Below are 17916 nucleotides of genomic sequence, written 5' to 3' on the forward strand. Positions count from 1 at the left end.
TTGACATCCTTAAACCTCCCACAAGATCAAATTAACACACTAGATAAAACCCTATCTCTCAAATAACTTTTTAATGTACTCAATCAAATGCCCAATAATAAAATGCCTCTAACTGAAGGTTTCTCCAGTCACTTTGAAAGACATTTTAGACAATTTAACTCTATTATTTATAAGAATGATTTGAAAGAGTCCTCCAAAGTATGAATACAACTTTGATGACATTACTCTTGAAGCAAAAGATCCTTGCCATCCAGAGAATTATCAACCACTATCTCTTATTAATATGGTTATTAAAATGATAAGCAAAGCCATAGCATCCTGATTAGATAAAATCATACAATCTCTTATTCATCTTGATCTGAAAGGTTTTATTAAAAGTAGATATTCATCCACTAATACCCCAAAACTTTTCAATTCAATACAGCTTTCAAACAACAATAAATCTAACACCATAATTTTATTATTAGACAGAGAAAAAGCATTTGATAGAGTTAAGTAGAAATTACTGTTTCCAACACTTGGAAGAAATTAATTAAATAACTGAATAAAGACAGTTTACACTTCACTAAAGACCACAGTCACCACCAATTAACTGAGTTCACAAAACTTCATTCTACACAATGGGACAGGTAAAGATGTCCTCTCTCACCACCTCTCTTTGCTGTGTTTATTGAACCACTAGCAGCTACAATAAGACAAAATGGTAAAAGTATCCAAACAATCACTACTCATCACGTCTCTTCTTAACCTAGCTTCCACAACTTTTTCCCATAGCTGCATGGTGAGGCAAATCAACTCTATCCCCCTGTACTTACTACACCTCTGCACATTACTGTTGTTCTGGAAATCTGGAGCCAGTATACTTTATTACCATTCCACCTTCATCCTCTCATTCTTTTAAAACTGTGTTAAAAAAACTGGCCAAACAGTCCACTGTACTCTTCTATATCCATCTCCATAACTCAACAGGTTTATCATCTTTCATTTTCTCAACACACTCTCTTCACATTTCCATTTCTCTCCTTAATCACCTTAACCTGCTGCGCATCACTTGCAGCTAAATCTTTCTGCCTAGCCAATCAGCAAAGGTCATTTTCTCTTTCCTTTGTGTCTATCTCACATACAACAATTGACTAACAGACTTTTCCTTTGTAGGCTCTTTCTTTGATGTAACCAGCCTCCCAGTACTCCTGTTTACTTTCTTCATCTCCCTGACTTACTTTTTACTCTTTGCTATCCTCTGCCTTCGAATACTTTCCTGTACTTCCTTATTCCACCACCAAGTGTCCTTGTCCTCTTTAGTTTGTCAAAAGGCTAAACCAAATGCCTCAGTACTATCTGGTAACTCTCTCTTACCACTCAGAGCCTTTCTCAACTCTTCCTTGAACTCTGAGCAACATTCTGCTTTCTCCAACTTCCACCATTTAATCCTTGCCTCTGCCTTCACTCACTTCCTCTTCTTACTCTCCAAAGCCATCCTACTGATTACTGAAAGCCCTCCTGTTACATTCTACCCTGCCACCACCTTGCAGTTTCCGATCTCTTTCAGTTTGCACTTTCTGTGTAAGATGTATACCTGTGTCTACCTGTGTGCACCTTCCTCCAGCCTTATAGGCCACCCTAGATTCCTCCATCTGCTTAAAGTTTACCACAGCCATTGCCATTTCACCAAATTTACTACTGTCTGTCCTTCATTTCTGTTCTATATCAAACACCTCCTCATCACACTCTCTACCATTTCCAACTTACTCTTAAATTCTCTTTTGTTTTCTAGCTGACATCAAATTTTCATGCAACAATATACAACACCATGCCTTTGATTTCTGGCTACAAACTCAGGATCCTGTCTGATATTCTCTTCACCTCCACAACACTGTTCACATAGTCTTCCTTTAAGATTACTCCTACAGAATTTTCCTCTCTCCGGCATGCTAGTACAGTTTGAATTCACCGCCTTGCTTCATTTGCCTTGCTTCATTCGCCTTGCTTCCCTTCCACTGGTCTCTTGCAGTTACTCTATATCGACCTTCCCTTTCTCCATCATATCAGCTAGTTCCCTCCCTTTACCAGTCATATTCCTGAAATATAATATCCCTACTTTCCAAACTCCTGCCTTTCCTTCTCTCTCACTTCCCTCTAACTTTCCATCCCCCTTTCCTCTTCTTTTGTCTGTGACCAACAGCAGCACCACCACCCTGTTGCCAACAGTACCAGAAGTGGTTGTTGTTGTTAACCCAATCCGATATTGAAATCTCCTTCTTTAAGAGCTGCATGTTTAATTTGGCCACCATTTTCTGCTGGATGCCTTTTCCAATGCAACCTTCCCATTTATCTGGGCTTGAGACTGCCACTAGGAGTAAACAGGCCTGTGCCCCACTATAGGATGTTGCCCCTGTACTTCTATTCAATTTTCAATTCTGTTTTATTTCTACAGCGCCAAACCACAACAATAGTCACCTCAATGCGCTGTGGTGGGAATTTTTAAGAATCTAAACTCTGTATTTTGCTATTCTGTTCATATGGCTAGAAGGATAAGCTCCATAGCATTATGTTTTGTCTTTATACAATCCTCCATTTTAGTACGTACTCGTCTGTACAAGTTATCCTATATATGGAATGTTCTGATTGTATACTGTGACCTTAGTGGGTAGATAACTTGTTCCTATAAAGGATTCTATACTTGCAATTATTGTTTGTCAAATACAATGGAGAATGTTGTTGTACTCTGTATTTGACCCCCTTTGCAAAGATTTCCATAACAGAACTTAAAGGTAAGGTAACTCTAAAGATACAGTCACCTTTCTCACTCACTATGTGTTAATAGACTTCTCTGCATTGACTCATTCTTGTTATTAATCCCTGGCTCTCTTTCACAGCATGTCTTTTGTCCTGTCTTCAATTCTCTCACCCAGATGGCAGATGGCCACCCCTCCCTGCTGGAGGTTTCTTCCTGTTAAAAGGGGTTTTTCCTTCCCATTGTCGCCAAAATGCTTGTTCATAGGGGGTCATATGATTGTTGGGTTCTTCTCTGTATTATTGTAGGGTCTACTTTACAATATAAAGCACCTTGAAGTGACTGTTGTTGTGATTTGGCACTGTTTAAATATAAAATAAATTGACAATAAGGTATGGTAATTTATTTTCTGACAGCATAAACATCATGATTTGATTGATGATTATATTTTGTACTTTATTACTTTAACTAAATTACAATTTGAGGAATTACCACAGATAAAACATTTATATAATGCTTTTGGTAACATAATACAAAACTCCAGTTTTACTGTTGCTGCATAGACACAAAACAAACCCTGCTTCACTTGAAAACTTGATGGCTCTCACGCTATAGTTGACTAATACTTCATATTTTATGTTGGAATTATAACAGTCCAAACCGAATGTGAAAAAGATCACTCATTGTCCTGAATTGGATAACAGGTGGTGAATAAGATGACGAGGATTGAGGGATAAAGCTGTTTATGGAAAATAATAAATAGCTTAAAAAATCAGTTTACTGCATCTCTCATTCTACCTCTTCCCATCCTCCCTTTAACATTTCTGTCCCCTTCTTCTCTTCTCTCTCACGCCTTCACAAACCGCCTCCACAGTCAAATTGATTTAAGTCTGCCTCCTAAGGGGGTTATGGCATGGGCATGTGTGCCTTTTGTACAGTTTTCTTGTATGTTTCAATCTGTCTGTAAATTTGGACTCTGGAGAAAGCTCCTCGCCCTCAATTTGCAATTCAGTGCACAGAAAATTGCGTAGAGGTATAATCCGTCAGAGCCACAGCCTGTTCTGCCAAAAAAAAAAAGAAAAAGATAAAACAATGTGTCAAAATTATCTGCGTGCTAATGAGAGGAACACAACTCTCCAAGTTGCTGCTGGAGGACTGCAGAGGCTGGAGGACTGACATAGGCAGAGGATGAAGAAAAGATGAAGAAAAAGGGGATCAAAGATAATATTCACCAGGGGTTTACCTTGCATCTGCTTCACTGTAGTATTCTCGAGCCACAATATCCTCAAACAGCTCCCCTCCTGTCACTCTGAGAAATAGAAAGATGGAGGTTAAAATGGCAAATTATATAAATTTTTATTCTTTACTCAGACAGCACAAATGTACACACACACACACACACACACACACACACGCACGCAGGAGGGGGATGTCCTCATTAGGGGGAAACCCCGGTTGCAGGATTCACTCTGACTGTGTTGCCATGGAGACTGGCTCCAGTGCGGGGGAGTGTAGATCTATCTGTGTGTGCACTAAAGTGGGAGCCGCAAGGAAGGGGGTGGGGGTGCGGTTATGCAATGGGGGAACTGCCTTGGAACCAAGAAGGGGGATGGAGACGGAAGAGAGAAAAGAAGAAGAGAAGAAGGAATGAAGAGATGCAGGTATAAAGAAAGAAATCATGTAAAGCAGTGGCATCACTGAGAAGACAGATGCCATAAGGACTGAAGGAAGGGAGCGGAAAATGAAGCACCATTGGAGAGGAAAGAGGAGTCAGAGGACAATGGAGGGGAGAAGGGAAAAAAGAAGTAGAGGATGGAAGGAGGGAAACAGGAGAAGTAAAAAAGAAAGGAAGCAACTCACAGGTCAAAGAGGAGATAGTGGAAGCCTTCCTCAGAGATACTGTCATGAAGACGAACTGCAAGAGGGATATCAGACTAATTAGGTCTGTTTTAGGACATTTTTATTATACATTTATTAAGGCCTTTCGGCACTATTATAAACCAAATGAACCCATATATTTAAGACATACTGGTAAGAACAAACAATAGATATTGCTTTAGCTTTTTATATTTCTATTTTTTTAACTGATGAATATTTTTTCACAAGAACTGATATCTCATATTGCTAAACAGCTAATCAGCTGATCAGTCAACACTAGTGCTACTCTGGGTAGCAAAGGACATTGCTTATTCACCGATATGAATTAGGCTGTTAATTTAGGCCAATATAAAATGAGAAGCAGATTGAGAGTGTCTTTTGGAGTGTTATAGGTTTATCTTTCACATAATGTATTGTTTCTCTTGCATAGTGTTAAAGCCATATGGCAGCATCTTGTCCATCACAAGGCAACCACACCCCAAAGCACACCCTGCTTTATTTTTTATTTTTTTATCACAATTAATGTCTGTATAGCCAGTGTACAGAAATGAGATCCCAACCAGAAGTTTGTGAAGTTACATTTTAAATATAAACAGTTAAACATTGGGGTCTTTCATGCATTCATTATTGACAATTTCTCCATGATGCAATTCACTAAAGCCTGTTTCCCATTTATGATGGCTTATCAATAAAAATCTTAAGCTGACAGATTTAAAAGTGAAATATTTTCAGTGTTTAAATAGTCTAAATAAAAATCTGAAATACATTAAAGAGAGTTGAAATATTTTTTATGTCACCTCTATCAAAGGATTAGTTTAATATAACTTAATGAGTTAAAAAATGCCCCATTTTATGTCAGCATCTCCCTGTATGGTTTGTTTTTTTAATTTTTAGAAACATACACAGCATTACTGTTTGTCTTGCAAAACTTCAGTGCAAAGACTTTGAAGTTCACGTTGCACGTCTTTTTTTGTGCATTGTTAAGAGGATCATTGCGCACTCTTCTGATTTTTCTGATGATAGTCATCAACCCCACAACTCACTTCACTCAGGGTCACAGATTTTAAACAATAAATATTAACAAAGAACAACTTAGTATGACTGTATACATAATTCAGTAGTTTAGCTAACTCAGTAAGCTTGCTAATGCAAAGGGCTTACATTAACACATTCTGATTAAGCCTCATCACGCCCACTAACATGATGTTGTCAGATACATATACAAAATAGACAGCTGTACAATGGAAATAAGAAAAGCAAAACTAAATTCATAAGTATTGCTCAGTTCCAATGAAGCTTATGCGTAAATTCAGTAAGGAAGATCTGTAATCTCTCATCTCATTTCCCCACACTGTTAAACTCAATTCTGATATCATTACTCTGTCCAATAATATTCTTGCCCACTGTTTACAAACTACTTACGCTCAATTCTGTGCATTTTAAATTTCTGTACTCTCCTGTCTTTGTATTATTCAGACTCTCACTCTTGCCCAATTATCTTCTCGCCCGCCTTCTTTGAGCCAATCAGCCTCCGCTTCGCATGATTTGAATCTGTGCTCTTCGTCTATCCCCCTTTCAGACTTTCGTTTGTGCAACCCACCTCCTCCCCAACTCCACCTCAGACACCTGTGTTTTCAATGGGAGAAATGTTTCGTCACTCATCCAAGTGACTTCTTCAGTCTCAGCTGACTGCAGGTTTCCCCAACCTTAAGTTCTCATTAGAATTTGCATATTAATAATCAAGGAACTGACCTCACAGCCCATTGTTCATTCACTGGGGTGGTTTCCGTTATTGTATTGTTTATAAGGTTGGGGAAACCTGCAGTCAGCTGAGACTGAAGAAGTCACTTGGATGAGTGACGAAACATTTTTCCCAGTGAAAACACAACATCCAGAGGAACAAAATCAACCTTTTGGGATTTACTTACCTGGATGACTGAGCATGCCTGTCTTCATCTTCACCACCACCAGAATCTAGACTCTGAGGGGTCCTGTCCTAAACCCTATCACCACTGCGATTCTGTTCTGCCATGATGGGTCATCGTAGTCTAATCGCCAAATATATTCACTTCTCAATAAATCATGTTCAATTTTTCCAAGTGATCTCTCCTTATTGAACTTACAGATAAGCTGTAATATATAATTCATATTATCATGTACTATTTCAAAGAAAAGTGTCAAGTCCTTAAATATCAAAAGCTAGAATCAGCAAATATTTCCTTATGTAAGCTTCTTTGCACTGCAGATGAGAATGAAAATATCTAGCCTCTTAGAAATTGTGTTTTACAGTTGCCTTCTGGGACTACTTATATTACATTACTTAGCCTTTGTGCTATTGTGATTTAGTTGTATTAAAAAAGCTGAACCTTGTGTTCAAAGATTCTAATTTTTTAAAAATTAGAATCTCGTGTACATGCACTGGATTCATATATTAATTGTTGTATTTTGCTATTTAAATTGAATCACTGTGCAAGTGCAGAATCTTGTCCCATTGTGTTACTAATGTCACAACCTCTTTGCCTTTTCTACCAGCTTAGCAGCATCTCTGTGGGATTGGTTGTTTGGATTGATGCATCTTGTTTGTTCATATCTTTATCTTTAAAAATGCAATAAACAGAAATCTGAAAAAAAGTCTCACCAATGTTGGGATGCTTTAGCAATCTGCAGATCCTGGCTTCCCGCTCCAGTTTCTGATGGTCTACAAGGAAGTAATGCTATGTTAGTTTGAGACAAAACAAGCAAAGGAAGAAAACGCCACTGTGGGCTAAATGAATGGCAAGGAGATGAAACAGGAGAAAAAGGGGGATGATATGACAGTAAATGAAACAAGAAAAAAAAGTAAATAAAACGCGTTGAGAAATGAAGAATAGGGAACAGAATGGGGTGAGAAAACAAGAAAGTAAGCAAAAAAGAAAGAAAAGGAGGGGGAAAATGAGAAGAGAGGAAACATGGAATGAAAAACAAAGAGAAAACAGGGAGAAAATAGGAAAGGAGAGGACAAAAAACAAGGCAGAAAAAGAAAACGATATCAAAAACAACAGGAGAGGATGTGATATGACGAGAAAAAGCAAGAAGTAAAACAAGAGAAGAGATAGAAGGGGAAACAAGAGAGAAACGTCGAGTTAAACAATTATAGAAGTGAAGAAAACATCAGTGCAAAGGAGAGGAAAAAACAGGGACAGAAAAGACAGAAGATACAAGGGAGGAAAGAAGAGAGGAAAAAGGGAAAGGAAGAGGAATGGTGAAGAGAGAAGTAGACAGAAAAGAAGGAAGAACCAGCAGCAAAAGCAGAAAAACAACATCAGAGGAAAGAGACTAAAGGAGAAACATATCAGGAATGACACTGCAGAAAAAGAAAGAATAGAAAATAGAAATAGGTAGACAAGAAAAAACAAGACAGGCATAACAAGGGATAAAATAGAGGGAAAAAACAGGTAAGGAAATGACCAAAAGGTGGAAAAAAGTAAACAAGGAAAGTAGAGAAGGAAACAAGAAGAGCTTTGGTTCAACTGAATGTTTTGCTTGGAGGCTAGTGTAAGAGATCCAACTGAGTCTCTGTGCTGTAGGCAGCTAGTGTTGCCCTACAGTTTAGACACAAGCATCTGTATCAGTTCTGCACACAGAGGAACAAACAATTTCAGCGGAAACATTCCTGTACCTGAAACAGAACTGGTTGTATTTTTAATAAAGGTTGTGTGAGGCTGACACTCCCACAGTCCCACCTATGAGCTAATTTCTGCACAGCAATAACACCACTGTATTTTTAGCTGCTTTCAGAGGTGTTTTGTATTGCCTTTCCTTTTTTGTCAGTGTTATGTTGGGAAAAGTAAAAAAAAACTCATAATGCTGCTGTCTCATAGTTGGACTTTCCTTGTAAGTATTTTTTGGAGAAATGCTTGATTTTCAAAGCACAGATTAGTTCTCGTGCTGTGGATTATGACTGAGCCTATCATCTGCCTCTCTCCGAGAAACAGACGTGAAGGCTTCACACTCTGGAATCAAACAAGCGCTAAAATATGCTAATGTGAGCCTTTCAAATCTGGGACATACACATGATGATGAAATGATGTCTCTGCTTCTCCAAATTCCTGAAAATGCACAGAGTATTTGATAGCTTTGTTTTTCACTCTCACCTCTGGCCGAGAGCTTTTTGGTATTGATGATTTTGGCTGCATACTCTTGGCCTGTACAAAGTTTGACACAGCGACGCACCACTGAAAAGGCCCCCCTGGGGAAAAAAAAAAGACAGGAAACAGGGGGTGAGAGGCTGCTGCATAAGCTTGGTCAGCATCAATGGGGACATCATAGCTGTCCAGCTGACCTCACTGTCATTCTGGACTCTTTTCTGTCTAATCTAATACAGAGTATTATCCAAAGGTTTTAGGTACTGAAGCAGAAAGGTAGAAAATCAATCACAGCTGTGTTAACCTGATGCCGTGTCTTTGTACTGTATGAAGAAACCAGGAGAAAATCCATGCAGACACAGGAAGGACGTGCAAACTTACAGAAAGGCCTCAGGTGGTAGATTTGAATCCTGGACCTTCTTGCTGTTAGGCAAGCACACAAACCACCCATCATTTCCGACATAACCATGTATCTCAGTGAGCACTAACTATTACCTAACCTATTCCTAAATCCAACCACAGCCACATAAAAGCATTATTTAAGAAATCAACATTGTGTCCAAAAAAAAAAGTGCAAAGATGCCTTTTCCTGCAGTAGTACCTCACTTGTAATTACTAATTTGAATTTGCTGTCAGATTAGTTTATGCACTTTTTTAATCCAAGAAATGTATCTATTAGATAGAGTGAAACTAGTTATACAATCAAACTCTATTCAATGTAGCCTTTGTTGCAGCTCTATTTGTTTATCTATTCTTTTCCAAAAACAAACTGAGAATATGTTGAGAAGAGAATAAATTAAAATCACAAGCCTAAATTTTCTTTAGGTCTCATATTTTGATCACATTCGGTTGGGTGTCCTGGTCAATGGTCAACCACAAATCATTAAAAACATCACTATCTCCTCACACAGGGAGTATAGTATATTTCATGTTTTCTCTTAACTATTCTAGATTAGTTCCTCTCTTACCCAATCAAGCGCTTCAAATTTATATTACTTAGATTTTTCCGTAATTAGCAGGTAATGGATCTGACTGCGGAACCAAGGGACACGGTACTATTATTTAGTATCTACTGTGGATAACAACATAGGCCCTCTCTGAAGTATACTCTCCTTTATTGCTTTATTTGCTAAACGGGAGCATAAATTACAATAAGAGCACAGTGCTGTAAAAATATTTTAACTTATAGTGACTGACAACATAAACTGATCAGGTAAGTGTTTAGTGAGGGCCTAAATATAGTAAGCAGTTTTCTTACAGACTTCTATATAACATAGGTTCTTTTTGCAAACAGAGGAGCCTCCTTCCCTGCTAGCCATTGGAAACAATGGAGATTTATGACATTTTCACACCGGCTTCACTTTTTAGACCCAGAAGACATGTCCGTTTTTTATACTTTACACATTCTATCATCAGATCACATAACATCCAGTGTGGAAATTAAGCTAAGGCTTAGGATAGCTTGGCTGATTAAGGCAAGTTCTAATATGGTCTACTACAATGACACTGGCATGAAATATCATTATGTTCAGGATTGATAGGCTTCTTTTTCAGTGTTGGTGCTACTCCAGCACCAACACTCAAAATGTGTTCTTCTTCTTCTTTCGGCACAGCAGATCATTTGCCGCCATCATCCACTCATCCTTGCATTCTCTTCTGTTACACCTAACTTCTGGATGTCTTCCACATTTATAATTCTCTTTGGTCCTCTTTTCCATCTACATTCACTATCTCTACGTCTTCATCTTCACTGTTACACCTGTCACCTGTATTCCTTTTTTGATTCTATTGACTTTCATTCCTCTTCTTTCCAGTGCATATCTCCACCTCTCCATGCTCTTTTCCACCTACATATTCCAAAGATCACTCACTGTCCTCATACATGTCTTACACCGTCCTCACACACTTCTCTGCCACTTCAGACTTCTTCATTCTTCATACCGCTACTCATTGATTGTCACCTCTCTCTTCTTAACCTAGCCCCAACAACTCTTAAAAAGTAAGGGCTCTTATATTGTAGAATTATTAGACAGACAGACAGACAGACAGATAGATAGATAGATCGATCAAAAGGGCTATTATTATCAAAATCATCAGCAGAATACTTTATTAATCCCTAAGGAAATAATGTATAATGAAGGCAAATGTACTTCTCGTTGTTTCTGACATTTTACCCTCTCATAAGTCAACCCTTTGTTTTTAAAGATTGCATTAGCCTTCATTTGATGGCAGAGCTGACGATTGACAGGAAAGGAGTGACAAAGTGCAAACAGCCACAGGTTAGACTCGAACCCCGTCCACTGTTCTCTGACCATCTAGCATATGGTTGTCTGCTCACCCACAGAGCTACTAACCGTACTACCCACTGTTTTAGACGTAAAACACCTTTTAGTGAAGCTAAAACATGATCTACACCATTGAGAATCTAGACATATTCCCAAATGGAACAACAGTGTATCCCGTGGTCACAGCATTTATACACAACAACTTTGGGTTTGTTTCTATTATTATTTACAGTCGTGTCTCCTTTACAACTTGAATAATTCCAGTAATTTCAGTGGCATCAAACAGGAAAGAAAAGCCATCAATTTGAAGTACCCTAAGTGTGTGCATTTTAGAGTTTTTGGGGCCACATTTGCTCTTCAAACTCAATAGAGACCAACAGAAATAACCTCCTCTGTCATTTCTCAGAGCTAATTTTATCTCACCTCAGTATTGTTATGCAATGAAACACTCACACTCCCCTCAGAGCCCATGCCTCTCACAAGCTCTCCAACATGAATATATTATAGGGAGACAGGGTGACTAAGCATGACACTTGCTGACATCCCGCTGGTTGGTGGAAAAGGCAGTAGAGCTTAAACATGACAGGTTATCTGCAGGGCAGGTGGGAATCAGCTGGAGTGCTGGATCTGGGTCTAAAACCTGGATTAATTTATCTCAGAGTGTAAGGTCTCTTACCTAATCTGCTATCTTTTCCCTTTTGTCATATAATAAAAATGGATGTCATATAGCCAGATAGAAAACTTTTAGTAGTAAGTCTATTCCTTCATATAATAATAACATAATGGCAATCTTCCTGGAAATTCCATGTGGTAATCAAGAATCTGACATGGGGTTAAAAATTTTGGTCATTAATAATGCTAATTTCTACAGTGTTTGGATACTGGAGTCTACAATTTGTTTACACATGAAGCAAGCTGCTAATTTGCCAAAACTAAAGTCCATTTCCAATAAATGCAGCTCTAAAAATTATTGGCATCTTGTAATCTACAAATATGCAAAATTAGCCATTCATAGTCACTCATGTTGGGTTGTTTGGCCACAGTAGATACATTTGGCATAGAACAAAACCAGCTTTTCAGGAGAAGAACTTGATAGTCATTGAGAAATACGGTGATGTAAATGTTACTGGCTTGGAATTCTTTGAAATACTGCATATACATTAGGGGCATCACAATGGCCTGACAATTAAAGTTAAACATGGCATCACAGACTGTATGTATCAGATGAATTTAAGTAAAAATGTAAGTAAAGTAAAAATAAAAAATTCAAAAATAATATTTAATTAGTGCTAAAAAATTTCTTACACTATCAAAGCATTAGTGTATTACTGAACCAATTTTTTCAATTCAACTTTATTTATATACCACCAAATCACAGCAGCAGTCATCTCAAGGCGCTTTATAATGTGAGGTAAAGACCCTACACTAATACAGGGAAAACCTCAATAATCAGATGACCCCCTTTGAGCAAACAATTGGTGACAGTGGGAAAGAAAAACTCCCTTTTAACAGGAAGAAACCTCCGGCAGAACCAGGCTCAGGGAGAGGGGCCATCTGCTGTGACTGGTTGGGAATGATGAGGGAAAGACACGACAAAAACACTCTGTTGAAGAGAGGCAGAGATTAATAATAACTAATGATTAAATGCAGAGTGGTGTGTAAACACACAGTGAATGAAGAAAGTGAGTGAACAAGAAACCCTCAGTGCATCATGGGAAGCATCCAGCAGCCTAGACCTATTCCAGCATAAGTATGGGAGGATTCAGGGTCACTTGATCTAGTCCTGACTATAAATTTGATCAAAAATAAGTTTTAATAAGTTATAATAAGTTTTAGGCCTAATCTTAAAACTGTCTCCCAAATCCAAACTGGGAACTGGTTCCACACAAGAAGGGCCTAAAAGCTCAAGGCCTCTCATTCTACTTTTAAATACCCTGGGAACCATGTGTAAAGCCAGCAGTCTTTGGGGGAAGTGCTATATTGGGATAAGATGGAGCCCGATTATTCAAGACCTCATACGTGAGGAGAAGAATTTTAAGCCAATATGGCAGAAATATGCTCTCTCTTTTGTAGCCTCATTTATCTTCCCCACAAAGTTCAAATCATGTCAAACTGGTTTCTTCAAGATACCAATGAGTTCACTGTACTCAAATGATCTCAATAGTCACCAGATCTCAATCCAGTAGGGCACTTTTGGGAAGTGGAGAAATGGGGGATTCGCATCATGGACGTGCAGCTGGCAAATCTGTAACAGCTGTCTGATGTGTCATTGCTGTTTTTTGTATTTCTCTAGGACATGATTTTCAGACACTGGTCATCTGCTGTAGGTAGTGTTTTTAAGCCTGCCACTTTTTTTCCCTCTATACCTACTTACTCTACTGTGATATTTTTCATAGATTCAACTAAAGAAACTTGAACAATGCTTTTACAACAGGTTTCTAGCAATACAGTGCCTAAAAATTCAATTTTAAAATTGTTTCTTTGTCTAAGTTTCTGTTGTGTAGATGACACTCTGGTTAATCCTGTCTGCCTTTTTAATACTTGAATTCATAAATTAGTGTTAAGTGGTTTCACAAACAAAAGAACATTTCTCTGAAAAGGATCAGGTACAAGGACTGGACTAAAATCGGGTAAAAAAGTAGCCAGTGTCCAGAAGCTGAAAGAGCTTCAGAATATGTAGAGAACTAGTGCTTCCAAGGCTCCTTTCAAGCAAAATATAAAGACATAAGGAGTGACTCGTGACTGTACCGTATAGTCCTAACATTGGTGGGTTTTAATTAAAAACAGAAGGGTTCAAGTGTGCCACAATGCCATTCTGGTACTTTCACTTATTAAACAATTATCCGATTCACAGTTTAATACGGAATATTATGAAGGGATTTAAATTTTCAGTCTGGTTGTCTTTTTAGCTGACCCCACAGAGACAATTAAGTCACCACATGATCCTGGCTGTACATATCCGTCTCATCCCTGTGATGTGATCAATGTTGAGATACAGATGTGGAGTGATCATCAATTTTATTTTTGTTCAGTTGTTTGTATACACTGGGATCCCCATTTAAGACAAATTTCCACTGCTTTGCAATGAAGAATAAAGTTTTCTAATTCTGACTCAAACTGTGTCTATATAGTTTGGCATACAAGTTGTCTGCTAGCTAAGGCTAAGGTGGTTGTATTTCAGAGGGAAGAAATAAATGGTCACGTGTCATAATTTTACTCTCCGATTTGGAGAATAATATAATTCACTAGCTGGGCCCACGTCCCTTATTTTAGGTTTGACAGCGTTTTTTTTAGTAGATAAAGGCGAATGGCTTAAACATGAATTGAGCTGCAGGTTTGGTGAAGGTCTCAGAGGGGACTGGCGGCGGCTCCCAGGCCTGGTAAATCCCTGTGCACTAATGCAGCGGTCCCCAACCTTTTTTGCGCCACGGACCGGTTTATGCCCGACAATATTTTCACGGACCGGCAATAAGGTGTCGCGGATAAATACAACAAAATAAAACTAGTGCCGGTACCGATAAAAAGAAGATTTATTCATAACACACGTGAAAAGACCCAGGAAAACCGAGTTAATGATAAAAACGATAACAAAATAATGCTGAAAACCGATAAAAACCCTGAAAACCATACATTTCACACCTGAGCCTCAACTCTCGCGGCCCGGTACCAAACGACTCACGGACCGGTACCGGTCCGAGGCCCGGGGGTTGGGGACCGCTGCACTAATGAGAAGTGAAGAAGTGGGGCACGAAAATAAGAATGAACAGCTTGTAGAACTGGGAGGTCCCGCTCCTGAAATTCAGATAGTTTATCTCCAAGAAAGAGAGGACTTAAGAGGAAGATGAGGGATTCTTTTCTAACGTAAAGTACAAAGGCAGTTGGACCCCTGCTACTCTGCTACACCTGAATTTAGGGTTACCCAACCTCCAAAATCCCATTTTAGCCATGATTATATTTTATAGTCGCTAAAGGCTTCAAAAGAAATGCTGGATAATATTTAAGTACTTTTCTCATGTACTTCAACTTCGACTAGAAAGTCGAAGTACATCAGAACTGTACTTCACTACAAAACACCTAAAAATAATTAGCACTGAAAATCAAATTATTTGTTAGCTTTAATCCAATATGCTACTTAGAAATAAGCCTTGTATTACCATATGTCACTGACTGCATTCGATACTTTTACTCTAAATACATATTTGTCTGGTCATTGAGTATTCAATGCAGTACCTTTACTTATAACAGAGTTGGGGTTGGATGGGTGACCAAGGTCACTTGGTTTGAGTCAGGGAATGCTCATCAGCAAATCTTGTTCGTACATCTGCATCGCACATTCAAAACCAAATTCATAAACCTGGGACACAGCAGACATGACAACACGAGCAAAATAAAGCCTCTGTTATCAGCAAGGGCAGCTGCTGCTGGTGTGACTATTGTTTTTAAGTTATCACTTCACACACACACACACACACACACACACACACACACACACACACACACACACACACACACACACACACAACAAGATCACCAAAAAACAACTGAACTTAAAATAAACATAAAAATGCTCATACTGCAACCAACCACAGCAATCACAATAAGCTTTTTTTCCCTCCATGCCTGGCTGTTGAATAAATGTTCCTGTGAGGCAAACATTGCAGAGAGATCCTTTCTACCCACGCACAACCTGACAGAGACATTGAGTCCACTTTGCCTCTACCCACTGGGGCACCCATAGCCTCTTCAGTTTCAATTTGTCTGCATCCTATTAAGGGCCACACAGCCTCACTCCCTCATCTTTTTTCCTTATTAATCACAAGACACACCTCATTAGATTTGCAGTAGATCAAGGGCAGTGGCAGCATTATTCTTTGACTTCTCTGTTGAGCTTTGTGCCACTGTGATTAAAGACAGCTGATGATGATTCCAACACATCAGTCTGTCCCTCATATTGGACCGCTTTGTCCCTAATTAGCCTGGGGGGCGGGGGGTGACCTTAAAGTATTTCTTCACACAGAATCTGACAATCTTAAACACCATCACTGGTTGGCTCATGCATTTCAAGAAGTCCATAAAATACGCCCTGCACTGAGGGTTTAGGTTTAGAGCTAATTTTAGTTGCTCCAGACCAGCGTGCGCTTTGTTTTGGAAGGATGGAGCTGCAATCATCACCGCAGATGTGCAGACCTTGATTCCTCATGCTCTGTACGGTTACAGGACGGGGTCAGGCTGCATGCAGGAGACTCTGGATAATTAATATAACAGCGGCTTACTTGCCAAGCTCCTCGTACAGCTGGTACTCATCTGTAAAACGTGTGCAAGTAGTCGTTGCCATGATGTTTCCTCCTCGGACGGGTGTGCGGGTGCCGTCTCACAAATGTACGGTGTATCTCTATCTGCACACAGGAGGACCTCGATCTCAAGTCTCCGCCCACCTTAGACCTCCGGACGGCGGAGTGCTTCAATTGCAGACCGGTACACTCACGCACGCTCCCGGCTCGGATGTCAGTAGGCTCTCCGCTCTGGCAAGCAATGAGGACGCACTCTTTAAATACCACACGAAACGGTAATGTGAGCTCAGTACATGACGTGTCTCTCCGGAGAGAGAGAGAAAAAAAGGAAAAGAAAGAAAGAAAAAGAAAAATCAAAAGCCGGGAGTGAGCTGACCCAAGAGTGCGGAGGAGCGCAAAATTTGATTACACCTTATAAATCATAAAGCGAAGAGAAGCCTGCAGCATACAATGACATTACTGCACTTGGAACTCAGTAAGGGCGCAGTGTGGATCTATTTGGGGGATTCGGTGAGGAGTCCCTCAGTTTATCACAAAACCTAAGAAAGTAATAATCAATAAACATAATAATTTTATTAAAATTTTGTGATTATGGGCGTGTTCAGAGATTGGGCATGGGGAACCCCCCACCCCCCAAAGATGCATTTATGAGTAGAAATTAGTATTTCCGTGTTATATGGCTTTCTGCTTCTGCCTCAAAGTCCAAACATTGCTTTTTCTACTCCATACCGTTTATTTCAGAGGTGGTTTTTTTTATATATATTAAATGAAAACTTTCACAAGTTTGCATAAGTCTTACTCGTATACATTCCCACTATATTTGCATAATTATTTTTAATTGCTATCTTGAAAGACAATTTCTCACTAATGTTTCTATATTTGTCCTCGTCTACCAAATTTAAATCACATCAAGTATGGTAGTAGCATGAATTCTGTACAAATGTTGAGCTAAGAAAGACTAGATTCAACACTGACTGGCTGCATAATCATGTGGTGGTGGAGGAGATGGTAGTGGTGGGGGGAGGAATTGTTTTTTTTTAATTCTCATGTCAAATATGCTAATGAAGCTAGAGCTTCATAGCTTGTATAATATGTAAGATCAACACATAAGGCTCTCTGATATACACAGGAAGAGAAGAGAAGTAGTGAAACAACCAGAGGAATGTTAAATTAAAACTCAGACAGACAAAATAATCATTTGTGGGCGGGTACAGAGGACTACTCTCAACTTTACTCTTAAAGCAACCAATGGAAATACTGTTGACAATATTTATATCAATGATACTGCCATAAGTGAAAGAAAGAAAGTCCAAAATATCAAATGGTGTCTTTAAAAAATATTTTGTAGGGAGAGGAAAAATTCACTAAACTAGCTGTGGTCTGGGTTCATTAGGCAGATCAAGTATCGACTCTTGCCTTTAGCTGAGAAAAAACTATTAAGGCTTATTACATTTTGCTTTGTAGGTTTCCGTCTTTCAATTCTATTCTTCTCTTCAAGATATTATAAACTTATTATTTCCATCTACACAGTAAAAAGACAGATAACTGAAGATGAGTGTGATGTAAGATACTTATCGATTATCCAGCTGTATACAAGATGATGT

The 17916-nt window shown here is 38.9% G+C and overlaps 1 protein-coding gene across 8 annotated transcripts in view; it reads right to left on the reverse strand.

Moving 5' to 3' along the window:
- Positions 1-16549, reverse strand: part of LOC134630478 (calcium/calmodulin-dependent protein kinase type II subunit beta) — an 83748-nt gene extending 67199 nt beyond the window's left edge. For 7 of the 8 annotated variants that reach the window (XM_063477787.1, XM_063477785.1, XM_063477782.1 and 4 more), the window contains exons 1-5: positions 16295-16548; positions 8746-8840; positions 7251-7310; positions 4595-4649; positions 3978-4043 (exon numbers count right to left, since the gene is read on the reverse strand). In XM_063477787.1, coding sequence (XP_063333857.1) covers positions 3978-4043; positions 4595-4649; positions 7251-7310; positions 8746-8840; positions 16295-16356 — 338 coding nt within the window. In that variant the 5' untranslated portion in view covers positions 16357-16548. Of the gene's footprint in view, positions 1-3977; positions 4044-4594; positions 4650-7250; positions 7311-8745; positions 8841-16294 lie in introns of all 8 variants that reach the window. The other variant, XM_063477781.1, reaches the window with a different exon arrangement.
- Positions 16550-17916: the final 1367 nt, after the last annotated feature.

The sequence above is a fragment of the Pelmatolapia mariae genome, linkage group LG7 (assembly GCF_036321145.2).
Source record: "Pelmatolapia mariae isolate MD_Pm_ZW linkage group LG7, Pm_UMD_F_2, whole genome shotgun sequence".
Taxonomy (NCBI): Eukaryota; Metazoa; Chordata; class Actinopteri; order Cichliformes; family Cichlidae; genus Pelmatolapia; species Pelmatolapia mariae.